The 27,271-nt window shown below is 46.5% G+C and overlaps 1 protein-coding gene across 3 annotated transcripts in view; it reads right to left on the reverse strand.

Moving 5' to 3' along the window:
- Window positions 1-27,271, reverse strand: part of LOC8036206 (multidrug resistance-associated protein 5) — a 127,602-nt gene that overhangs the window by 5,281 nt on the left and 95,050 nt on the right. For all 3 annotated transcript variants that reach the window (XM_029991964.4, XM_029991963.4, XM_029991965.4), the window contains 5 exons: window positions 20,370-20,556; window positions 19,787-19,876; window positions 19,170-19,359; window positions 16,352-16,511; window positions 14,729-14,807 (listed from right to left, as the gene is read on the reverse strand). In XM_029991964.4, coding sequence (XP_029847824.3) covers window positions 14,729-14,807; window positions 16,352-16,511; window positions 19,170-19,359; window positions 19,787-19,876; window positions 20,370-20,556 — 706 coding nt within the window. The remainder of the gene's footprint in view (window positions 1-14,728; window positions 14,808-16,351; window positions 16,512-19,169; window positions 19,360-19,786; window positions 19,877-20,369; window positions 20,557-27,271) is intronic.

Genomic DNA, 27,271 nt, shown 5'->3' on the forward strand with positions numbered 1-27,271 from the left:
AATAGCGGATCTGGAAGACAGAAGTAGAAGAAATAATCTGATAGTGTTTAGGATCCCTGAAATGCAAATTGAAACAGATAAAGACTTGAAAACTAAGGTAATTGATGGCGTTTTCCAACAACAGCTAGGTGTAAGTGTAAAAACGGTCAAACAAATTCATAGACTAAAAAAAAAAAAAAAGGTAAGAGAAAATTTGGCCCATGAAATTGTATGATTACAATGAAAAAAAAAAGTGCAGGTGCTTCAGAACTGCAAAATACTAAAAGGATCACAGATATCAATGTCAAATAATTATTCGCAAGCCATTTTGCACAAAAGACAGAACCTCTGTATTCAGTGGTGGTCTATTTACATATTATTTACAGGAGAAGACTGCCGAGATTGGAGGTGAGCTACGAGCCCTGCGAACATGTCGCTAGCTCAATCAGGAACAGTGCGTGAGGCGTGGCCCGTGCTGAGGCCGCGCGTCTTGCCTATTGCAAAATGAAGACGACGAAGTCCCATCGTAACACTTCCCCCTTCTCGATAAAACTAATCAGTTTCTCGAAAACGCACTGGTTTGTTTGTAACGCGCTTGGGGCGTGTTCTGGGTAGAGGAACCGGAACAGACGAGGAGGATGGTCCAGGAGAACTTTCTGATGTCGGTTCAGTATTCGGCATAACAGAGCCCTGTCCCTTGATGATCGGTGTAGGCTCTGGAAGTGAAAACGCACCAGATGTGTTCGCTGTTGAGAATTCCGTCTCTGAAGATGCCTGGCCTGAGGCACATACATCTTTTTGTTCATCGGGATCCGAGTCGAAAAGTGGATACCTTGAAATTCGAGACGATGTTGAACTGTATTGTTCCGAATGTTGGGCTAACCGACTTCGCATGTCGTCAATGTGTCTTCTTTGTATTCTTCCATCTGAAGTCGTTACTTCAAATGATCGGGAACCAACCTGACGGAGCACCTTAGCCTCTATCCATTTCGGTTGTCCCGCGAATCCCTTAATAAAGACGGCTTGTGAATTGCTGAACTTAGCGTCTTTGTAGCCTTCTTCACCTTCCTTACCCCGTGGATGAATATAATCCAATGGGCAAAGCAATTGTCGTCCGAACATCAACTCTGCTGGTGTTTTCCCAGTTGTTGAGCTTGGTGTTGTATGTTGCTTATACAAGAACCGTGCCAGTCGGCAGTTCAGACTTCCTTCTGAAAGTTTGCGGAGCGACTCCTTCGTTTCCCGAACCATTCGTTCGGCTTGGCCGTTGGTTGCTGGGTGATAGGGGGCGCTTGTGATGTGCCGGATGTTATTGGCTTGCAGGAACTGATTGGTTTCCTTGGCTAAAAATGGCGTGCCATTGTCGCTGCAGACGACTTTCGGGATGCCAAATGTGGCAAACATGGATCGGAGGGCGTCAATGACGGTGGCAGCAGTTGCTGACGCGCAGATGTGGACTTGCAACCATTTGGAATACGCGTCAACAACTATCAGAAGCATCTTTCCTTCAAAAGGACCGGCGAAGTCCATGTGAAGTAGACTCCATGGCTCCTGAGGGCGTTCCCAAGTTGGACTTTGTGCTGGAACAGGAGCACGTACTTGTTGCTGACACTTTGAGCAGAGTTGGACGCACCTGTCGATTTCTTTGTCGAGGTCAGGCCACCAAAGATGACTTCGTGCACAGCGTTTCATGGCTGTTACTCCTGGATGGTTTGCGTGCAGGAGTTTCATGGCTGCTGGCTGTGCCTCCTTCGGAATAACCACACGTGATCCCCATAAGACGCATCCCTTGTGGGTCGATAGCTCGGTAAATTGCCTTATATAGCTTGCGAACTGTTTTCCGGTCATGCATTTGGAGGCTCCGGACTGGACGGCTTGGTAGACCTTCGCCAGGAGGGGGTCCTTTGCCGTAAGACGGGCTATGTCCTTTGCTGAGAGGGATGGTGTCTCGAGCGCCTCAATCATAAGGATGTCTGCTGGACCGTGTGGTTCGTCCACGTTGCTGGGCAGTGGAAGACGGCTCAGGGTATCCGCATTTTGATGGAGTGCACCGGGTCGGTAAACCCGGTTATAGTCATAGGTTTGGAGATGCAGGCACCAGCGTAGCATCCTCGGGGACAGTACCAGTGGCATCTGCCTGTCTGAGTTGAGGATGCCTAGCAGGGGCTTGTGGTCAGTGTATATTGTGACGGACCTTCCAGCAATATACTGATGAAAGTGTTTAACTCCGAACACTATGGCCAACCCTTCTTTGTCAAGCTGGGCATAGTTCCTTTCACTCTTACCGAGCGTTCTAGACCCGTAAGCAATGGGAGCTTCGCGGCCTTGGTTGTCTAGCTGGGCAAGTACGGCTCCTACACCGTAGGGAGAGGCATCGCAAGACAAGAAGAGCGGCTTATCAATATTGTAGTGCGCCAGGACCTCTGCTGACGAGAGCAGGTCCTTCAGCGCTTGGTAGTCCTTCTTATGTCGGGACTCCCATTTCCATGGCACATTTTTGTCGAGCAAGCGATGCAAGCTTTCGGCCACAGTTGCTCGATGTCTGAGGAACCGATTGTAGAAGGCAATCATTCCAAGAAATGATTGTAGTTCCGACTTGTCTTTTGGCTCTGGCGCTTCTACAATCGCCTTGACTTTTTCTTGTGTCGGCCGGATGCCTGCAGCATCAACTCGGTATCCGAGGAATTCAACTTCCGACATGTCGAAATGGCACTTTTCTTTCTTGACCTTGAGGTTAGCTTGACTCAAACGTCGTAGAACTGCTTCGAGTCGCTTTAAGTGCTGGTCCTTGGTGGAGCCAATGATGAGGATGTCGTCAAGGTATGTGGCGACGCCCGGTAGCCCAGCAAGACATACGTCCATAAATTTTTGAAAGATAGCCGGGGCTACAGATACGCCGAAGGGTAAACGCTTGACGCGGTACAATCCCTTGATCGTATTGATGCACAATACCTCAGACGTAGCTTCATCGAGTCGAAGCTGCTGGTAGGCTTGCGCCAAGTCAATCTTTGAAAAGTGCTTTCCTCCACTGATTGTGGTAAGGAGCTCTGGTACAGTCGGCAGTGGGTAGGTCCCAGGCTTGACAGATGCGTTGACTGTGCTACGATAATCACCGCAAAGTCTTAGCGATCCATCCTTCTTCCTCACTACCACTACTGGAGTTGCCCACTGAGAAGATAGGACAGGTTCTATTATTCCTTGTTCTTCCAAGCGATCCAGCTCCTTCAGCACAGAATCCCGGATAGCGAACGGAACTGGGCGGCACTTCAGGAACTTGGGTGGTGCGTCCGGCTGCATTGGAATAGATATGGGTGACCCTTTGTGACCGGTCTGTAGTTCAGTGAAAACATCTTGGTATCTATCCAAGACGTTCTGCAGTGAGGTGGAGGCCACGGCGTTCACTCCAGAAAGGGAAATGCCCAACGGTGCAAACCAGTCCCTGCCGAGGAGACTTGCTCCTTGTCCTTTTACAACACGCAGAGTGAGTTGGACTGGCTCCGTTCTTGCGGCGGTTGTTTTCAGGACGTTTACCTGAATTTTTCCGAGAACTGGCAGCCTTTGCCCTGACCAGGTGTACAGTTGCTTTTCTTCAGACTGAAGCTTCGCTGTTCCTTTAGACCATAGTCTGCGAAAGGTTACTTCACTGATGAGCGTGATTGCAGCTCCCGAGTCAACTTCCATTTGCAAAGTTTTACCGTCGATGGTGAGGGTAATCTGAAAATGGGGTCGACTTGGTGATTCCTCATACGTTTTGTAGAGGGTGTAAAGTTCTGCATCATGGTCAGCACTCGACTCACTCACTTGATGAGTCTTCTTGCTTTCTCCTCGTCTTTTCTTTGAGATACAAGCCTTCTCAAGATGTCCAATCTTTTTACAGTAATTGCAGGTGCTCTTGCGATAGCGACAGTCCTCCGGTCGATGATTATCGTTGTTGCACCTGTAGCAGCGATTTTGGGCCCGATTTTTTGGCTTTGCCGTTGATCCAGAATCGCGTTGTTTGGAGGAGTTTTGATGGATCTTGTCGACATCGTCCCTCATTTTCGACTGATGAGTTGTCGTTGATTCCATTGCCTTAGCCAAATCAAACGCTTTCTGGAAAGTAACGGCTCTTTCAGAGAGTAATCGCTGCTGGAGGTGAACGTCTCGAAGGCCACATATGAAGCGGTCGCGTAGCATAACTTCCAGTGGAAGGACTGTAGATGTTACTAACTGGTCCACCGACGCTTGCTGCATGGTGCTCCCGGCGCCACTTGCCGATTGTTGGGTAATGGAGCCGCTCGGCGCTTGTGCGGTTGTCGTGGCAGATGCCACGGTCGTGACCGTTGTTGTGCCGAAGTTGCAATCTTTTGCAAGAGCTCGCAGAGCATCGACGTATTCGGGAATGGTTTCGTGAGGCTCCTGATCACGCTTGTGAAATCGCCATCTCCCGAGCAGTTCCGATGGACCAGACTCGAAATGGCGTGATAGACGTTGCATAACGTCGTCGTAGGAGACCCCAGATGGCACTTGTGGGTGAAGCAAATCTCGAACCTTGCCGTAGGTTTCCTCCCCACAGAGGCTGAAGAGTAGCGCTCGCTTCTTTGCCGGGTCTGTCACGTCGTTGGCCTCGAAATAAAATTCGAGCCGTTCCTTCCAGGACGTCCAACTCGTACCGGGAGTGTAGTCCGGAATTCGACCTTGCGCCATCCTCGCTGAACCATTCAGGTTTATCCTCGTCGCCAGTATTCAGTGGTGGTCTATTTACATATTATTTACAGGAGAAGACTGCCGAGATTGGAGGTGAGCTACGAGCCCTGCGAACATGTCGCTAGCTCAATCAGGAACAGTGCGTGAGGCGTGGCCCGTGCTGAGGCCGCGCGTCTTGCCTATTGCAAAATGAAGACGACGAAGTCCCATCGTAACACTCTGGCAAAGCGCGAATGAAGGGCCAGTAGGGCACGTGTAAGACTCGTTGCAGATCAATGACGAGACGTTTATTTAGAACGATGCTGATGGCTGCCGCGAAAATATAGCTCGTACACAAAATCTTGATAGGCAAAAAAAAATGACATCCAAGCAACAAGAAAGAAGAGTGTCTCACGCTAATTAATTCAAACGCGAGGAGCCTTGCTATTAAAGGGGTACTCCAGCGATTTTTTGAGCTACCTCAATTAACTATATTTTCTGACTCCCCGGCCTTTACCCTTTCTGGTACGCTATTTAGTATCGCGAAATTCATAATATTTATCGCAAAATCGGCAAATGAAAATGATGCAAAAACAAACATTCAAATATACCCGCACTTTTCAGTGCCGTGACGTCAGCAGCGGGCAGGCTTGCCAGTCGGGCAAGCAGTCTAAGAAATAGAATATGCCAATCATTTGTTCCGTGCTGGAGCGCGGGGACTAGAGCGAGCTTTCAAAGCATTCATTTGACACCATGAAACTGCTTCGAATCAGTTGGGAACAAATTCTACAGTCCAAAGAGTGAACACCTGCACTTCCACTGACGTCACTTTTTCATTGTTGCCAGTAGAGACTTTCAGTTTGAAAAACACGGTGAGGACCAAAATTGTAAATTCAATAACTTCGAGAAAAAAAATTATTTCGACCTAATATTTGGGATACTATTTTGGCGATGTTGTTTGGTGAGTTTGGCAAAATTTCAAGCAAATCGGGGACCATGAAGAAATCGCCGGAGTGCCTTTTTAAGGTAGAAGAACTGGAGCACTTACTACTGGTATATAACCCACACATTGAATGAATGAATGATTTGAGTTTTATAGTGCAAGAGCTACCAGGGCCAAAATGTGCCAAGTGCATAGACAGAGCTATACATAGTAGCTGATGATCTAATAAGACTATGAACATTAGTTGTGTACAGGGTTGGGCAGAAATACTCAAAAATGTATTTGGAAATACAAATACTGGGATACATTAAAATAGTAGCTAAAATGCTGATACTAAGATACATCTGTGAAAATATATCGCAATACGTATCGGAAATACATTTTAAAAATAGGCAAAAAGTATTTGGAAATACAAATACAGGAATACATTTTAGGGAGGAAAGAAATACAAATGCAGAAATACTGATACTGCAATACATTTTCCAAATTTTTTGAGACATCAACTGAGATGAAGCTTGAAGTTTGAAGTGGATGTTTTCGATCCCGAAATTACTTTCTTGTAGGCTTGGCACTTTACCTTGAAGGTAGTGGTTTCGGACGACAAGGAGTCTTCAATGGGCCCTAAAAAAACGTTCCATCAAGGGTTGACCGCAGCCGTTTCTATGACATCCTGTCTGTCTGGCGAGCGAATCCTGTCAACATTGATAACATGATGTCACGGCGGAATGAACTAGTATTCTTTATCTGTAGGTGTGGCCTTCAACGTGAAACTTTGCCACGCTGCTGTATGAAAGGACAATACATACTTTCGTTGTAGGTTACCTAGTTGAAGATCGTGCATGCAATGTCATTTGGAATTTTTGAGAATAGTGGACCACCTGAAGCATCTTGGAATACATGTCTTATCTTCTGTTACGGTTGAAAAAACGATACGGTAGCATCCCTGTTCTAAAGGTCCTTACTACCGACCCTCTGCCACCAACGCATGTATTGCAATCCTCAAATTTTGCCTAGCATTATCCGAATAGAAACCTCGTGGATTGCGAGCTGATATTGCCGGCACAGGTGCGAGCTGTCCGAGAAACAGCCGTCTCGAGACGAGTCGCAGGAGTACGTAGTCTGGGATGGCACAGCGAGGTCACTTCTGGCCTCCTCCTGGGTTTCGGATCCCCAGAGCAGCGGGTCACATTCACGTCGGTTGATGACATACCCTTGAGCCGTGCAATGTTACGGGCGCAGCCCCAGATGCATTCGAATACGTGTTGAACTTCACAGCGTGAGTCTTCCTACTATTGCAAATCAACCACCGCCAGGCTCGTGCTGCAACGGAATGTGACTCAGCTTTGCCGGCTGGGTGTACTCTGTACGCTAAGGCGAGAGAGACAGTTAGCAGCGGGCATTGGATGCCAGTAAACAATGACTCAAGAAATCCCTACCTAAGGACCTGTGGCAGAAGATGCTCTTACTCCACTCCTGGCACGCCACCTGGTTCGAGTCCCCGACTACGCAACACTTCTCAGAAGAGAGAAGAGGACGCATGGAAAAATAGTTTGCAGAATCAAAAGGAACCTTGGCCAGCATAGTAACAATGCCTCAGCATCTCCTTGACTCTGGTGCCCTCAGAAGTAAAACAAAAAAATGTGTTCGAACTTTTTTTTTTTTCGGATCGGGGGGGGGGGGGATATTTCTCAAGAAATGTAACGAGATACATTTTATCCTGATTATATCGCGATACAAAAAAACATTCCAAATGTATTTCGATACAGGAATACAGATACTGGTGAAAAAAATGTATCGCGATACAGAAATACAGATACGAAATGTATTTCGGAAATACTATCGCGATACATGTGTATCGCGATACTGCCCAACCCTGGTTGTGTATAACATGAACATGAGTTCTGGGTATAAAAAGATTATATGTTTATGGATTTTAAGATTAAACTGACCATAATCTACCACATTTTAAACTACAGTAAAACCTCGTTATAACAAAGTTGAAGGAGCGGTCGTGATTATTCCGTTATAACCATTAGTTCGTTATAGCCAATGTCCATTTCTTCCCACTATTAGCAAGCAAGGGAAATTATGATTGCTTTGTTATATCCATTAGTTTGTTAAATCCCATTTTGTTATAACGAGGTTTTACTGTATCTACAATGGGAGTGATATATTTTGTGAATAAAAGTTACAACCGGTGTATGTGGCCAGTTACTTTAAGAAATTCTAAAACGCGCCGAAAAGGGGCTAGAGGTTGATCACCAAGAAGGAAGGCAGCGTGAAACGGGAGATGATATCTAAACAGTTCTGGAAAACACTCCCGTCGCTGTTTATGTAGGTGCCTGCAGTTCCACAAGATCTGTGGTAATACAGTCACTACTTTGCCGCAATGCTCATACTGTGGAGCATCTTCACTATAAAGCAAATACAGATGTGTCAAGTGCGAGTGGCCAATCCTCAATCGGGACATCAAAACTTCATGGAAACGATTCCTGTGATGGGAACTCTCCCACACCACCCACACATTGTTGTAGTCACTTAGACCTGGTTACCTAATTATATAAACAACTCAGAACTTCTTCCGCCTTCTTACAAAATAATTAGAAAAGACCAAGGATCCTGTGGAGGGGAGTTGCTATTACGGTATATACAGAAATAATACGTCCTGTATTTTGATGACTGATTGTACATATACCGAATGCTTGTGGTGGAGATTAGTTTTGTGGTCATTCTTTTGTAATTGGTGCAATGTACGGCACTTTAAAGCTTATCTCCTGACTCTTCTATAGCATTGTTGGAGGTTATTCATGATTATCTGCAACAAAACGTTACAGATGGATCCAAAATGATAAATGTGGGTGATTTTAACCTACCTGGGGTTAACTAGGACGAATTAGAACCAGGATCAACTGATGTTGATCAACTGAGGGAATTATTATTGCATATCTCTTTTTGTAATGATCACATGCAGATAGTTTGGGTCATCCAGTTCATTACTTGACCTAGCTTTTATCTTAGACCGCCTGACAAATTATGACATAGTGTCCAAGTTGGACTGTCGGACCATAAAATGGTCTTGCTTTCCTGCAAAGTCACTGCTACATGTCAGAGTGCAAAGTGCCTAACCAAGCAATTGTATGATTTTAATCATGTGGATTACATTACTAGTTTAGACCATCTAAAATTAAACTTATCTTCTTTTGAGGAGGTGGAAGATTTGAATGATTTATGGGACCAATTCAAGGCTGTAGTTTCTTACTGTTTGGAAAGATATGTCCTGAAAAAGGTCAAACGAGTGGCAAAACAAAACCCTTGGGTGACCAGACATAATTCATCTCAAACGTGCCCGTAACCGCAAGAAAAAATGTGTAACAACACCACCGTCCAAGAGTTATCCTGTACACTTAAAAGCAAGCTAGAAGATGCAAAAGAAAAGTATTTTTCAGCATCTATCCTTGAATTTACGAGGACATCACCACAAAAAATTTAGGCGTCATCTCGCACCGTCAAGGGAGGGTGCGGATTATGCTACTGATAATGAACACGTCATTACTGATTCAAGCAAAATGGCAAACATGTTTAAAAGGTTTTCCAGTCTGTTTCTGAGGAAAGTGGTGACACATTTGATGGCGCTGGCAACGTAACTGGTGAACGGCCCTCAGCTATGCCAGACCTGGTTATCTCCGAGTAAGGCATTCTTTCTTTGCCTTCAGAGATTGATACAAAAAAATCTGTGGGACCAGACAAATTTCCCAACACACTTTTAAAGAGTTACGCTGAGTGGGTTTCCAAATATTTATTAATGCACAAACATTAAATGTCTCATGGGGCGAAGCTGGCATTGTTTGTAGCAGCGAAAAACGGCACCGAAATTCTCATTGGCCGAGCGAAACGGCACCTAAATTCCCACTGGCTGCGACGCGTCATGTGGCTCCATAGCAACGGCGTCATCGTTGCTAAGGAGTCAGCCGAACTACTGGCGGTGCAGCGGGAGGAGGGGACGCGGGCGAGTGCTGGCCTGAGGTTAGGCCTAACGTTACGCTTAGAGGTCTGACGTTATGCCTATCGTTACGCTTTGAGGTCTAGTGTCGTCCACGGGTACGCGCAGCTGTTTGACATGAGGGGGGAACACGGATATGCGCTGCCCTGTCGTTAGGCCTAACGTTAAGCTTTGAGGTCTAACGTCATCAACTGAAACCCGCAACTAGGGCGTTGATGATGATGATGATGAGAGGACACATGACTTCAACATGCTTAGCGCCGAGCTTCGCACTCCCGGCGCCATGCCGAGCTTCACATTCTTGCCGCTGCCTCACCCTGCGGCGCAGCAGTCACCAGCGAGCCAGGGCAGTCTGCACATACTTCCTGTGGGCAGAAGTGGCCTGCTGACGCTGTGGCCGCTTCTGCTCCTCTCGGCGCCCAGGAATGCTTTCATATTCACAACTCATAAGAAGTGCTTAGGTGTCCCTGGAATTTTTTTGTTATATACAGCGCAAGTTTAGAACGGCTTCAAGTACCTTCGGACTGGCTTATGGCGAGGGTCATACCAGTGTACAAATCTGGAGATAAACCCTCAGTTGAAAATTATTGGGCCTATATTGCTTAGGTGTACCTTGCTGCAAGCTATTCGAGCTCATTGTATCTAAAGAGTTGTATACCTATCTTGAGGAATCAAAACTGTCTTTATCTAACCAACATGGCTTTCGAAAGTCGTTGTCGACTGTGGTTCAGCTCGCTGAAACTTTGCATGATTTTGCCAAATCAGTGAACCATAGAGGACAGATTGATGCGATATGTCTAGATCTGTCAAAGACTTTTGATTGGGTGCCATACGCAGAGCTTATTCAGAAGTTACTAAATCTGGGGGTGAACAAAAACATTGTTTTATGGATTAAAGCTTATCTCACAAACAGAACACAGTTTGTACAAATAAATACATCAAAATCAAGTATTGTGTGGGTACCTTCTGGAATTCCCCAGGGGGTCTGTCTTGGGACCCATTTTATTACTGTGCTATATGTAATGATGTAGCGGGAAAAATTGGTAAAATGTTACTCTCTGCTTGTTTGCAGATGGTTGCTTGATGTACTCCAATGTCTCTTGGAGTACATCTTCCTTAACCTGGTGCAAGAGTGGTGCAAGTGATGGAAAATGAAAATGAATTGCTACAAAAAAAGTGTTCTCTGTAATAACTATGTTAGGGTCTAGGGGTTTATTCTACATAAATTCACTCCACCGAGCTATTTTCCAACCGTTTGAGTCCTAATTTCCTTCTTCTCGCTCGTGTCCGGCCTGGCGCACGCTCTGCTGTCCCATCGCATTGTCCCCCGTGAGCAACAATGCCTTGATGTGCAACCCATTGGGCAGGGCATGAACTTTGTGCCCAGCACGGTGTGTGGCGCGCGAGCACCTGTGTTCTGTGCATAGCCGTCGCACGCACAGCCCGCACCCCTCACAACACCCCCCTCCTTATTCTGTGAAGGGGACCCAAGGCTTGTGGAAGAGGGCAAGCTGGTCTGCATTAGACAAACCGCATGCTCTTCCTGTGGATGTGTTCTTCAGCTTATAGACATTCTGGCCGACTCGAGCTGTAACAGTGAAGGGTCCAGATCGCTTAGGAGCAAGCTTTGCAGCAATTCCCTTGCTAACATTGCTCAGAGTATGCAAGTCTTTTAGGACCAAATCACCCACATCAAAGTGGCCTGGTTGTCGGGTCGAGTTGTATTGTCGTCGCTGAATTTCCTGGGCTTTGTTTTGGTGCGCTCTCGCAAAGGCCAGGGCATCCCGTAGGCGCTGGTCCAGTTCCGCTGCAAAGACGTGGGGTGCAGAGGACGAGGCCTCTGTGTCCTGGGCAGATGTTGAGTCCCACGGAATGCGGAGCTCTCGACCATAGCATAAGAAGGCTGGCGTGTAACCTGTCACTACACTTTCGCTGGTTCTCATGGCAAAAGCTATTTCGGGAAGTCGTTTATCCCAGTCACGATGAGCCGCACAGTATGCCATTATGGCTTGCTTGACGGTGGCATTGTGGCGTTCTACCAATTGTCCAGATGGTCGGTATGGCGTTGTGTGCCGGTCAACGATACCCCAGTGACGTAAAACACCTTTCCACAGGGCGTTCACGAAGGTTTTGCCGTTGCCACTCAAGATGCTCTGTGGAACTCCGTGCCGACAAAAAAATTCCACCATTTTGTCTACTATAGTCCTCGACGTTGGGGCACGGATGGGGAATAACTCTATGTACTTGGTAAATTTGTCGATCACAACTAGAATATGCCTGTTTTGCTTGGCTGTTGTTGGTAGGGGTCCGATCAGGTTGACACTGAGTTGCTGCATGGGCTCTGTAGCCCAAGTACTGTCCATTAGGCCTTTCGGATTTTGTCGCCGTGGCTTCAGAGTTTGGCACTGGCGGCAGGAGCGAATGTACCGAGAGATATCTGCTCTCATACCCAACCAGAAAAATTGGTCTCGGGTACGTCGCATTGTTTTAAAGAAGCCGGCGTGGGCGCTTAGTGGATGGTCGTGAGATAACCTTAAAACCAAATTACGCAAATGCGTAGGCAGCCATGGCACTCTCTTTTCTCCTTTGAGGTACAGTGCTAATCAGACTTGTCTATAACGCGCGAGCGTGCGGCTTTCTCCGGGGAGCGCTAGACTGGTGGCATTCGCAAAAACTAAGCTAGTCACGTGGCGCAACATGGAACGGCCCGCTCGAGGGGTGTCTTGCCCACTCTATCAGCTGGCGGCGAACGCGGATGGCTGCTCGCACGCTTTTTACAAACATCATTGCTCGAACAATAAACAAACTAAAGCATGAAGGCGTATCAACGATGTCGTCATCCAAAAACAAAAATATATCATAAAGCGCTTTACTTTTATCACTTATCAAGCTGATAGAGTGGGCAGGACACCCCTCGAGCGGGCCGTTCCATGTTGCGCCACGTGACTAGCGTAGTTCCTGCGAATGCCCCCAGTCTAGCGCTCCCCGGAGAAAGCCGCATGCTCGCGCGTTATAGAGAAGTGTGATTACCACTGTACATGAGTACCCCGGCGTTGTCGATCTCACTGTCACCACCAAGGTCTTGCACCTGACGTGCTTCACCGGCATCAGCCGGTAAACAGTTGTTTTTCAGGTACAAGAGTATGATACTCAATAACGGGACTTGCATTTGCTCTGCAACCAATCTGGTGCCGTCACTTAGTTGGGAGATGTCATCCTCTTGTGTCACTGCAGTCTCCTCGAAATGGATCGACTGCTCCGGTTCTTCTGCGTCGATAGGAAAGCAGTCTTCGGCGACACACTGGGAGGACGAACTGGCGGTCACCACTGGGAATCAGCTCAGTGCATCGGCAGGAATATTGGCCTTTCCTCGGCGGTGTTTGATGGTGCAGTTAAAACCCTGGAGCCGAAGAACCCATCTTCCCACCCGACTAGATGTCTGCTCAGTGCTGAACATCCATGAAAGTGATGCGTGGTCGCAGTAAATCTCTAAGTGGGTGAACTCTATATATGGACGAAACCTATCAAGTGCCCAGACGACTGCTAAGCACTCCCACTCTTGGACTGTGTAGTTTTGCTCTGCAGGGGTCAAAGTCCGGCTAATGAATGAGACGGGTCCGAGCTGTCCTTCGGTGTCTTGAAATAACACAGCGCCAATTCCCACACCACTGGCATCTGTCTCAATCACAAAGGGCTTGTTCAGGTCCGGAAGGGCAACCACTGCATTGGCTGTCAGCTGGGCTTTTAGGCAGTCAAAGGCGGCCTGTTGAGGAAGTTTCCAACTCCAGCGGACATCCTTTCTCAGCAGCAACGTAAGGGGCTTGGCCGCATCCGAGAATCGAGGAATAAATGTCCGGTAATATCCCACCAGCCCGAGAAAGGCCTGAAGCTGCTTCACTCAAGTTGGTTCTGGGAATTCTGTCACAGCTTTTACCTTTTCGGGATCTGGGCGACACTCCCCGGGAGCAATGATGTGGCCTAGAAACTTCAGGGAACGCTTACACAGCTGCACTTTGGTGGGGTTGATTGTGAGGCCTGCATTAGAGATTCGGTTCAGAACCTCTCTCATGTGCTCGATATGTTCATCAAAAGACTCGGAGTAGATGAGACTGGAACACACCTTTATGCCGTTTTGTGGATGTCTTCTATTTGTATCTTGTACTTAAATGCTTTTTTGGAAATGTAATTAGATTTGTAATTAAATAAATTTTTGACGAAGTATTTTGTATTTGTATTTCGATACATATTTGCATGTATTTTGCCAATCTCTGCTTTGATTGGAATATGCACGTGTATGATTTCTTTACTAGGTGTCAATGTGGCCAATGCGTGGTGCCCGATTTCGAACCGGGAGTGCCTTTGCTGGAGGGAAATCGGCAGTAAACTTTAAAAAAAAAAAAAATAATGTGGACGAAACGTCGCTAAACTAAATGGTATGGGATTCCATTTTTTACACCTGCGAACTCAATGTAGTCACTTTCTACAAAATGCAAGGAGCATATAAATCGGGTAGCGTCCGCTTTCCGAGGTGCCCGTAAATATTCCAAAGAATTGCAGCCAGCCATTGGTCCTGATCCTGCTGATCTTTCGGAAACTTGTGCAGACTCCACCGCACAATGCCGCTTTTGAATGCGGCACATGTGAGGCAGCTAATCACGCAACATCTTGGGGGTATTCGTTTCGGAGCCGACCATTGGAATTCACCTTGGGCACTCACTACTTATTTTCAACTCTTCAATCTACAAAACAACTCATGTTGAAGGGCAGAACAGCGAGCGGAACAAACATAGCTGCAAAGGAATCGCACGGCAAACAATTCCCGCAACATACGTCGTCTGCTGCGCGCAGCCAAAAAAAGATGGAGGGAAAAAAAGAAGCACACGGTCGGGTCTAGCCACGTGACTTCCGCCACTTACTCTCTCCTCTATACTTCTCCGACCTCCGTGCGCAAGTTTCGAGCAGTTGCGTTTTTTGGCTTTATTAAAAATATACGTGACTCTGGAGCAAAATATCAATTGGGTAGTCTTCCGAGACCATAATAAATCGCCTGGCAAAAAAATTAAAAATGCTTCTGGAGGGGGTCAGTGTCCCTTTAAGATCCCAAGTGCAAAGGAATGTGAAAGCAAATCCCCAAAACTCACTTTTGGCTTCAAATGTGCCCTGTCGAGGGCCTCCCAAAGTTCCTGATCTGTGTTGTTGTCGTGAGGATCCAAGTTATATCTGAAATAGAGATCTGGATTAGCCACTGTAGTAATTGACCAGTTATAAATTATAAAACAGCATGATGAAAGCCCCAGGGACGATAGTCAACTGGTAAAAAAAAAAGAGAGAAAAATATAAATATTAACAAATGTCTCAAATATATATGCCAGCCAAAATGTTTTTATTGAGCTTCACACAATATTTGTTCTAACTTTGATAGATACACAAAGGTGCACATAAGTTGCAAAAACATGCAAGGCCATATTTTGAAGATTTAAAAACATTTGAGCATAAGTAGTCTTTTAAGGGGGGTCACTACCCAAAAAAGTTAATATTTGAACCACTTGTCTGATTTAAATGACATTTACATGGCTTGTTTCTGTTGATGTTAAGAACATTTGTGCCAAGTTTTGTTAACCTGGGTGAAGTACAAAAAAAATTGCAAATGTTCAAAGATAAAAGTGGGCATGTCTGCATAGGAAAACTATCATTTTAAAATTACTTATACATTTGTCATTTTCATGTGTTATATATTGCTTCAGGACAGTTCAAAGCAGATAGCTATGGAGCTATATTCCTATATTATACCATCTTATATGACAAAAAAGACACATGAACATAAATACAGTTTTTTAGATTTCCATCCTTTGTCAAAAATTTTAGTTTTTGAGCATGAAAATTGACAAAAATAAAAGATACAAGCTCATAGTTATCTTCCTCTTATAATTTCACCCCAATAATCTCATTAAATTCAATCCAAGTTACGTAATAACAAAACAATAGTTTTCCTACTGTGAAATTTATGCTAAAAAGTGGAATGGAGAAAAATGCATTCAAAGTGCTCCAATGTCTACCTTTTCTTTAGCATCAGTGGACCGAAAATAATTTATAAAAAATGCACTATGCAGTGTAAACTAATGAAACTTCCTGGGAATACACTCTAGATGTTAGTGGATGTAAATATGACATTTTCCAAAATCAACTTTTTTTGCTAAATAGATTTTTTTGTGGATAGTGTCCCCCCTTAAAAGGATTAACGACAGCTATTTTTTAAAGCATATTGTTTACTGTGCAGAGCATGACCAGCCCAACGTGCAAAACACGAGGAACTGGCACCCGCTGAGAGTTTACTCACACAGTTCAATGTGCCCTATTGCTCTTGACTTTCACAGTGCAAAGGGAAGCAAGGTCCGCCATTTCATTGTGAGGGCTACAGGATATAGGTGACACATCGCTATTCAAAAGACCAATCCCAATAAGCATTACACATATGTGCACGTCACCATAACTGTAGTCTGCAAAAGGCAGGCAGTAGCGCAAAAAAGAGCTTGTGCTGTCTCGTGCTCTGCCAGTGCAGACCCGCAGAGAGGTTGTCACACGGGTGGGAAGACTATACAGTTCCCTTGACGCATGGCGACAGTGGTGGCATAGCAAAACAGGCTGCTCAGATTGGTCTATTCAAGCTAGTATAAACATCTATTAGCAACCCCTAGTTGGAACTTCTTCTTTATCTAGAGCACAACCTTATCTGTTATCTCATTGGACTACCAGAGCAGCCATACCTCACAGTTCCTTGGAAGAGTACCGGGTCCTGGGGAATGACTGCCACCGACGACCTGAGCTGGTGGAGACCCAGCTTGCTGATGTCAACACCGTCCAGCAGAATGCGGCCAGATTCAAGCTCCTGGAGTCTCATCAAGGACACCAGGAATGAGGATTTCCCTGAGAACAAGAACACTCCCACAATGTCGTTTAACTCGTGGTTTCCTGTCCATCGTGACATGATACACCAGGCTCAAAGCTGAGCTGGCGACAAATGATGAGGGGGGCACAGCTTTATAATATTTCTGTCGGATCACCAGAAGTGCACAATACACGAATTTGCCTTTTTGAGAGTCTAGACGTATAACAGTCCATCATTTTCTGCATCACTCCACCTTAGTCACAAGTGCATAAACTAGCTTAAGCTAAGCATAGTATTGCTGTCGCACAATAGGTTATATCAAGCACAGCTATAAACAGTTGATTGAACAATCGTGTTATCCAAAACAAATCGAGGTAGTTAAACCTATTGTGAGGGTGCAGACCAAGAAAGCGATGAAAAGCCACTAAACATTGGCAGTGATGTGATTGGCCTAAACCATTTTGGAGCACCTTTTGGAGCAGCCAAAACAGTGTTTTGGAGCAGCAAAAGTTTCCTTTGGCGCAGCAAAAACAGTGTCTTGGAGCAGCAAAAGCAGCTTTTGGAGCAGCTAAAACAGTGTTTCGGTGCAGAAAAAGTGGCTTTTGGAGCAGATATTCTTAGAAAAATAAATATTCGTTTTAAGTGTTCGACAAACGAAGCGCACTTTGTGTTGTGTTGTGACAGAACTCGCTGCTTGTGTTTTTACTGCTGAGACATCCCGCAAGTATACAGTGCTGTAAACGTTGCCAAGTAATTAAAAAAAAAAAAAAGAACACTTGCCACTGTTTTACTGGCTCCCGACGTGCCAGATTTTTATAAAAAATAAGCAAACGTAAAACAATGAATTGCCAACATTCCGGATGGTGCCTCTGTCGTGCAATCATGTTCACATGCATGTGCACAGGGCAACTTCGGGAGGCTTGCGGTTGCACGTGCTTCGTCGCGCGCGCGGAGACAGCGGCTGCTTAATTGAAACCGAAGCCATGCCACTCCGCTTCGTCGCCAACTGGTTCCCAAAATAGTATGCAAAATGTAACTGTCCAGCACATGGCTATAAACAGTCCAGCGGCACGTGCTTGCCAGACCGGCAGGCAAGGTACAGGCTAAACACACACAAAAAAAAAAAGAACCTGGGCGCATCGGTGTATGACATCGCGAGCCAGGGTCAAAAAGTTCTTGGAACGCTTTGTGCAACGACTCAACTCGTAACAAATAAGTTCGCTGTGCGGGTTCAGCGTGCAGACATCGTCTTCTTTGCTTTAGCTCAATTTACCAACTTTCTGTCACGGCAGATTTTTCACGTACCGGGGTACCTCTCGAGAGAAAGCCCACCGAAAGAAACCTATATAATCAATACTGAGCCAACCAGTCTTTGAGTTAAATAGGGATTTTTGTAGCAGCGTATGATGTAAACAACAACAGGAATGTCGATGCGTTTCAGTTTAGAAAGCGAGTATCTGTAGCGATGTGGGGACGGCAACACATGACGTCGCGCGACCAAGGCGACTGTGGTCGCGCGAGCGCTTCAGCTCACAAAGTAAAGGCCCGTTCACACACTTGCGACTTCTTAAGGCCGAGTTGCTTGGAACCTCTTAAAATCTTTTACAACGAGAGGACACACTGGCGCCATCTGTCGGGTAGCAGTGGAAACCTGACTGTCTCTTGTATTTTCTATTTGTCTCACGCATTATCCTATCTTTCAAGGCTCCAAAAACTTTTGTCACCGCTATAGACGACCATTTCTCACACGTAGTATGAGAAATGGTCGTCTATAACGAAATGCGGGATTCTCATACGTAGTATGAGAATCCCGCAAAACCTTCGCTCTTGTGAAATGCAGTTCCAGAGTAATCACGTAGATGGTGCCAGCGTGTTCTCTCGTCCTAAGAGATTTAAGAGACTCTAAGGAGTCGCAAGTGTGTGAATGGGCCTTAATTTTCACCGCGCAAAAACGTGGTTTTGTTTCACAGCATGACGGCATGTCCGGCGCCCGGCACACTAACGTCGGAGCGCCCGCACACACCCACGTCTATCGTTGAAATTTTTTTTAAAAAGACGCGAAACGAGATTCTTGGGACGACAAGAGCGTGAAACGCGAGACGGCGGGGAAAGCCATGCAAGACCGGATAGACGATTGATGCAGTATATGTTTTGTTGGGCGGCCGCTTGCGCTACCTAGCTCACGCGTGCTCATTTACGGTTCTCAGTTTAGTTTCATTTTTGAAAGTCGACAAAATGGTCCTTTGGCGCAAGCTTGGCGCAATTACCCATATTTTGGCAAAATGTAGAAGGATGTAGCAGGGTTAGCTCTTTGGCGCAGTTTGGCGCAATTGGCGCAGCAATCACATCACTGCATTGGCCCTCTTGCATTGTAGAGCTTACGTCCTGGCCCATAGGTGGCGCCAAGGGACAGTGCAAAGAGCTGCATAAAAAAGAAGAATGAAGCGGGAGCTATGCAGTATGTTCTGATTAGAGCAGCAGAGCATCATAGCCGAGCTCCATCGAGTGTATTTATGGGTAATAAACTTCTAAACCCTGTTACACTAACCAAGATCCATCGTTCCCGAAGCTATCTAAAAAGACACTCTGCTGCCAGACAAGTTGACCCCAGCATCTTCGCCAAGTCAAGAGTGCAAATCAGTCGAGCCGTGCTCGCAGCCCGCCCGGTCCACAAGAAAAGCAGGCAGGCGACTCACCTGCTCCGGTGCGTCCCACGAGGCCCACCTTGTGTCCCCCCCTGACACGGAAGCTGACGCTGCGCAGCACCAGGGGCAGGCCCTCCCGGTAGCGCAGGCACACCTCCTCAAACACAATTTCCCCCTTTGAAGGCCACTCCGGGGGTGCCCCACTGGTTGCCAGGTGCTGGGGGGCCTCTTCGCGCAGATCCTGCCGGGCATACAATGATCCGTGTAGTAAGGAACCGACATCTTGAAGCAACCGAGCTCATGAGCAATGTTCCGCACCTAGCCCTCCAGATGCCAAAATGAAACTTCGACACCGTGAAGGCAGTTGGAATGATGCACTACGGCAGCGCGTGATCCCTTATTACACAGGAACCATACTTTAGCACACTCAGCACAGGTGCTAATGGTTCTATCAAGCACAAACAGTGACAAAATAGATTCATTGTTCCGCGTTTCAGCATCACAGGTCCTTCTGTTCTAACCATTCTAGCTCCCGAGACCCCGTCTACGAAGAACACGGCAATGAAGGTGCGTACGGGTTAACTGTGTTGCATTCTGTACAATGAATTGAAATAAAAGATAACGAGTGAAAGCATGCATGAGAACTCACTCAGAAATGAGGTAATTACCCTGCAATATTCGTGAATCCTCTCCATCGAAGTAAGCCTTGCCGAGAGCTCAGACTTCAGCCTCATAATAAATGGTATGAAAGTGCACACCTGAAAACAAACACAAAAAAAACAATTGATCCAGACTTTGTTTATTTCATTTCTTGTGTCTTAGATGGCTACCCTAGTTGTAACTTCACATCAATCAATCCAGTCGGTTGTTTATAAATAGAGACACAAAACATATGTCCACATCAGTTGATCCAGGCTTTGTTCATTTCATTTTTTTTTGTGATTAGGTGACTGGTTGTTTATATAAAGGTGAACACAAAACATATGTATGTGACTGACACAATGCTAAACTTTACTCAGAACTTTGGGAGAAGGTGCTTGAAATGCAACGTGAAATGCTGTGCCATCTCCGTTTGTGCCTCGAAAAAAGCGCATATTATCGGGCCCTAATGAAATGCGAACAGCGAAGTACATCACTTTCAATACATGTCATGCACCTGGAGGGCCCCTGTGTCAAGCAGGGGGCCTCTAAGTGGTGCAGCATACGATTAGGTGCACCGAGAGCGCAGTACAAAGTGCAGGAAACACGTACGGAAAAGACGGAGGTGAGCACGAGTCCGGCCAGGCCAGTGGTGACCGAGCTGCGGGTGAAGACCACTATGAAGGCTGCCGCAGCCACCATGATGATGCCCACCAGCTCCATGCGCAGGGTGAACCAGCGTGACGCCAGGTGGAACACAATGTGGGCCACAGAGTGTGTGTTTACCAGCTGGTACATCCTGTACACCGGACGCAATGGGGTGTGAGGTAAGAGACGAGGCAACAATAATATAAATTTTTATTGGACAATGAAAATAAAAAAATCACGATCTCGCACAGTGAAAGGAAAAAATGCAGGCAAGCTTTTGAACTAACTCCATAATAAAAAAAAATGAGGCTGGAAAAAGACACAAAAACGGAATGGTGCACACATCATCTAAAAACACGCAGCTATTAATTTTATTTCCCATCGTCAGATTTATTCGATCAACCACCCTCCCCGAATGTAACCAACCTCCTCACAACAAGATAGGAAGGAACACAAGAAACAACATGGACTGCCACAGGGTGACCCCAAACCTCCAGCATGACCAACACAAAGGAATGCACCCTCACCACACTAACTTTTCACTGAACCTGATTCGTTATCAAAACCTTTTTATTTCTTTATTCAACAATGAGGACGGCAAACTTACAGAGTTTCTACAGCTAACAATCTGCATTGTTTCTTGCATGGTCTGTCTACCGTAAAATGCCGAGAGATGCCCTACCCCCGAAAGATAATTCACCCCTATTTTTGGATTGATTTGCTATTTTCTGTTAAACACTGAAAGATAGCCCACTCCTAGTACAGTATAGATAGACCACTTACAACGTAACCGCTTATAGTGCAGGACCGGGTATAACGCGGCTTTTTTAAACCACCGGTTCGCCTCCCATAGAACTCCATGTAATTGCATACCGCTTAAAATGCAGGCGCGCGAAGGGAAATACCGGTTATAGTGCGGTTTCTGGAGCAGCCCGCCGACCGCGCTGACTGACCCTCGCAGCGAGCACGCTTCCCTGTGCGACACTAGATAACGGCGCGAGCCGCAAGCGGCACTCGCGGGGCAAGGAGGTTGCTCGAAGAAGTGGGGAGAAGCGAAGAGAGAGGCTTCAGTTGCCGTAGCGACGGAAGGACGCACGCACGTGTCGTTCACATGCTGTGCGTCCCTCCGCTGCATTGAAATGATTGGAAACAACCGCAACAACAGACCAATCGCAGGTCGAGGAGAAGTGTTCGCGCGCGTTGCATGCCGGTCGTGGGCCGGCTGCTTCTATCCGCAAACATGGCGTCGGTTGTGAATCTTGTGATCGTCGACGTAGACGGCGTGGTGGACGCTCATCGTTCCCCGTAAAAGCGCTATCCTTGACTGTGAATTTTCGTTGTGTGTCGCTATGATAACCCAGCACATACTAGAAGGAAAGATCTACCTATTCGTGCGGCGATGTCGGCGGCACTCTCAAGACGGCAGAAACGCCCGTGTCGTCGTGTTTGTTTACTTCGACTACAATGGTGCTTTCTAAGCATTTGTGTTTTCGAACATCGCCCGGATTTCTTATTTGGAGCATTTCATGCCTGTGCTCAAGTTGAAGGTATTACTGGCGCGTACCGTATAAAGGATGCGAATTTTCGCGCGTTTTCATCACCGGAGAAAAGTGATTAGGGATACCAGTCCTGAACGCTCACAACATCCGTCTGCAACCCGCGATGCCGTTAAAAGGTTGCACCAGGGAAAAGTCGCTCATTTCTTTCAAAATGTGTGACACACTTGAGAGAAGTGTACTAGTCTGGTGAAGTAGACTTTCCTCAAACTATGCTTTGTTTTAGAGCGCACCTCTTAGGGGCCCGTTTCCAGCCTGAGCGGCGTCGCCGTCGGCGTAACCGTGCGTTGCATGCAACTCAGAGGAGATGCAACAGGTTGTATGCAACCTGAGATGCAGCAACTCAGAGGAGATGCAACAGGTTGCATGCAACCTGAGATGCAGCAACTCAGAGGAGATGCAACAGGATGCATGCAACCTGAGATGCAGCAACTCACAGGAGATGCAACAGGTTGCATGCAACAGGTCACGTGACTCCCCAGGTCACGTGACCCCCCCGGTCACGTGACTCCCCCAGGTCACGTGACCACCCCAAGGTCACGTGACCCCCCTCAGGGTCACGTGAACCCCGCCCCGAAGTCACATGACCCCCCTCAGCGTGTGTGAGCCCCTCCCCCGAGGTCACGTGACCCCCCGATGACGTCATCGTCACTGATGACGTCATCGGTGACGTAACTTATGACGTCACCGGCATCCGCATCGTCATCGTCATCGGTATCCGCATCGTCATCGTCACTGATGAGTGACATCACTGATGACGTCATCACTGACGTCACTAATGACGTCATCGGAATCGTCACGTGACCCCCCAAGGTCACGTGACCCACCCACCCCCCGTACCCTTCCCTTCTCCTCCTCAAGAGCTGCGCTCAAATTCGGCATTACAGGGAGTTGTAAACGGCTTTCACTTTTAGAGCGCAGCTCTTAGGGGCCCGTTCCCGGCTTGAGCGGCGTCAGCGTCGGCGTCGCCGTCGGCGTCGGCGTAACCAGGGTCACCTCAAGGTCATCCCAAGGTCACCCCAAGGTCACGTGACCCCCCCCAGGGTCACGTGACCCGACCCGCCGAGGTCACGTGACCTCCCCGATGACATCATCGTCACTGATGACATCACCGGCATCCGCATCGTCATCATCATCACTGATGACGTCACCAGTGACGTCACCAGTGACGTCACTGATGACGTCCCCGGCATCCGCATCGTCATCGCCATCATCACTGATGACGTCATCAGTGACGTCACTGATGACGTCACCGGCATCCGCATCGTCATCATCATTATCACGGATGACGTCATCAGTGACGTCACTGATGACGTCACTGACATCCGCATCGTCATCGTCATCATCGCTGATGACGTCATCAGTGACGTCACTGATGACGTCATCGGAATCCGCATCATCATCGTCACTGGTGACGTCATCAGTGACGTCACTGATGGCATCATCGGCATCGTCACGTGACCCCCCCCCCCAGGTCACTTGACCCCCCCCCCCCCCCCAAGTACCCTTCCCTCCTCCTCCTCAAGAGCTGCGCTCTAATTCTGTGTTACAGGGAGTTGTAAACGGCTTCCACTTTTTTTTCATCTAACATAAAATAAAATCTTTTACAAAGGTAACTTGTCTGATTGTATTTTGGCCTGAAAAATTGATGTTTTGGTTATAGCGCGGTACCGCTCACAGTGCGGATTTTCGTGACTCCTGCGACATACGTTATATACGGTCTACACTGTAATCATAACGTTGGGATCAATGATGACCTTGGCGTAAATGTGTCTAGTTAGCTATGGCGGGATAAAAGAGAACATTGTTGACTGGGAAGTTCAGAAATCTTTGCTTCATTGCCCCTTGCTGAGCTAACAAGCTTGACAGAAACATGATCTAAATATTTTTTTTTTTCAGCTTTTTTTTATTGTCCACCGAAAGTTGGCCCACTCCTTATTTTCACCCAATTTGCTCTCGATTTTAGGTGGGCTATCTCTCAGAATTTCATGTATTACATTCTTTTTCTTTTTTAGGACACTTGTTTGTTCCTAACTCGGTTTGCGCCCATTACATTCTTCAACATACTTTGCTAGCTTTGAGATTTGTGCTTTGTTTTTGATCACTCTTTTAAGCTCCAAAAGTATAGATTTAAACGGCAACAAGTTTGCCCGATGTTAATAAAAGAAACGTTCAGCTTTTCCACCCTTGTGAAGAAGGAAGACCAGCGGAGCTGTACTCGATACACTGCGCGCTTCTTCGTCGTCGTCCGTTTTTCGCACTGTTTCCTATGATGAATTCCCACCAATGCGCCCAACTATCCATTCTTCTATTATAGCTGGAAAGGTTGCCGCCATCTATGAGCGACGGCAGAAACCACACTGGTTGTGTGCTTGCCGCCGTCGCTTATAGATGGCGGTAGCTGTCCAGGTAGGTTTGTGTCGACATACACGGACACAATCTTGGGGAACCTAGCCCTTAAGCTGTAAAAACAGACTGGGAACAGAAAAAGAAATAAACAGGAGGTTAGTACCCTTGGAATGGGGTAAACGATTGTATAAACCTGACGATGTCAAATAAAATCGGTGGCCGAGTTTTGAGATGAGATGTGTGCTTGTCCGTTTTTTATCTGTTCTCAGGCCTCAGGTTTTACAGCGAAGCTGTATATGACTGAGAGGTCGGATTTCTGGAATTTCTTCGTGTCGTCGTCCTCACAAAAAAAAACAAAAAAAAACAACCCTTCAGCGATTGAAGTGCATATCACGCATACAACATACAGCACAGTATTCGTTTCAATAAAGAACAAGCACAAAACAAGCATTGCAACCATATAATTGATGATAAGGCGCTCCTGAAAACAATGCGAAGCATGTAATGCTCACCGCATACGCTTCTTGGTAAAGATTACTGTTGCGCAAGCTGCCACAGAGACGGCAGCTTGCGACGTGGGGAGTGACATCACTAGCCTTTCATATATAAAAAGTTTTGGTACAGTGCATTCACTTTTTTTTTGTCAATCATTTGGTATAGACCCTTTTGCTGTTTACGAATATGAACTGCCTCCTGCGTCGCAAGCGACTTCCGGTCACTCAATATTTGCAAGCCTGTCGAGCTCGCTTATATCACCAGTGCTAGAAAGCAAAAATGCTACACGTACATCGAAGTTGGAGATTTATCAAGGGCCCTTGGCTGGACAATTTAAGGACTTGGAGGAGGCAAGTTGGTTTACAAGAATATTCGATAATTTTAACAGATCTCGCGTTTCTTCGTTCTTTTGGCGTTCACCTGGAGAATTGGTAGTTAAACGTTTCATCGACATTTCAAGCAGCGCTGTTAGGGTAGGGTGGGCTTTGTTCATTCTTTTATGAGCCGGAAGTTCTCTGGGACATCAAAGACTGGAGCACCGCCTGGTGGCATTTGCCATAAAAAGGGTCTATACTGCAGTGGGCGAACGTTGCAGGTGATATTACAGCTTCACTGGCCAACCACCCTTCATAGCGTGAATTGGAGCACCGAATTTTTTCATTATGGAATCTTGTATAGGTCTGCAAAAGCATGGGGATGCTTGCACAGCTTATATGTAATATGAACAAGAATTAAAAAAAAAAAAAACTTCCAGTCCCTAGCCACCTTGAGGATGCTTTACTTGGGAATAAGAGAAACTGACTGTCAGGGGCGGATCTAGGGAGGCGGAGGGGGAGGGGGGGGAAGTGACCACCACCCTTGAGCTCTCTCCCCAAGGTCAACTTTTTTTAAAAAATAAAATCATCAATCTGCTATGTCCTACTGCTAGGCGACGCTAAGCTACGGCTTTTTTTTTTCTTTAGCTGCGTGCATTATCATCATCATCATTGTTGTTACCATTTTGCTTTATTCATTCGCCATTCTGCAGTCGCCTCGGACTACGCTAGCTTGGACGTAATGGGCCCCATCTACTGGGAAGTACTTGACAATAACTCTAAAAAAGGAGGCAAAGATTCTCAAGCTGATAGAAAGTGGCCTAACTAAAGCGGAGGCATAACCTGGAGCAAGGCACTATTGGCAGATTTCTTAAGCCCGCTTAGACGCAATAAAGGCAAGTTTTTATCTGCTGATTTTTCTGACTGCTCTATTATTCTGACGTTTTTTTGGACCCTGCAAAGTCCGAAAAACCAATCAACCACTGTACCTAAAAAAAAATTTTTTTTTTTTATCACTTTGATAATACAGGTTACACACCATGTCCGGACTATGCGGAGAGCAAGTCGTCTGCCTCTCGCGCAGGAGCTGCGGGGAAGTCAAAACGACGCCAAGCTCTGATTGGCTTTGATTGAAAGGATAGTGGGTAGACCTCAATTCGAGATGCCTTGAGGTCTATCCACTATTTTTTGCAATCACCTAATAAGAGCTCATTGTTCCGACATCATCGCAGCCCCTGTGCAAGGAGCAGACAAACTTGCACTCCTCATAGTACGGATAACATGGCACATACTAGACCCCTTTTGATATGCATGCATGCCGCTTGTCTGTTGTCCTTTTCACCAGGGTGTCGAACCGGAACCGAACCGAACGGAAAACCGGAACCGAACCGGTATTTTTTCCGGAACTGAACCTGAACCGTTATATTGTTATCGCGATGAACCCGAACCGGAACTGAACCGGAAAAAAAATAACGGTTACCGGCTCATGTCAAAACGGTTCGGCCACACGCTGTTGACAATGAATGTGCTATCAATGCCATTTGTGTTTTAAGTGCCGTCAACTGACACACACCTCGCTTACATATTTTTCTTCTCCACTCGGTCTTAGGAATATAAACGCTGCATCCATGAATCTTGACAAACGCTGCATCCATGAATCTTGACATAGGAACCAGTATTGTGCTGGTCGCGGCTTGCACGGAAGAAAAAAAATTAAAAGGCTGTGCAAAAAAAAAAAAAAAAATCACGTCACGGGATTTTTTTTTTCTACAATCTCGTAAATCCTAAATGCTGCTGTGTGCTCATTTCATAACACGTTCCTAGAACGCGCGAGTTCTTGAAGCTTGCTTCCATCGGAATGAGAAAAGAAAAGGCTGTGGAGTTTGATAATAATGCATCCGGTTTCGTATAGGCACTTAGAAGCTATACTTCGCTTCACCTTATGTGCGAGCGAAGGCAAAGCTGGAAGCGCGAGCACGAAAGCTCCGTGCGTTCAGGCTTTGCTCGAGCGCGCGAGCTGGGGAGAAACGCAAAAAGCGCTGGTCTCGCGCTTCTAGCTTTGGCTTCGCTAGCAGAGAAAGTGAAACGAAGTATAACATATTTGTGAGACAGCGAACTCTTCTATTTTAATATTTATCCTATTACGTCCTTC

This window comes from Ixodes scapularis, unplaced genomic scaffold (assembly GCF_016920785.2).
Source record: "Ixodes scapularis isolate PalLabHiFi unplaced genomic scaffold, ASM1692078v2 PGA_scaffold1__304_contigs__length_218370807, whole genome shotgun sequence".
Classification (NCBI taxonomy): domain Eukaryota; kingdom Metazoa; phylum Arthropoda; class Arachnida; order Ixodida; family Ixodidae; genus Ixodes; species Ixodes scapularis.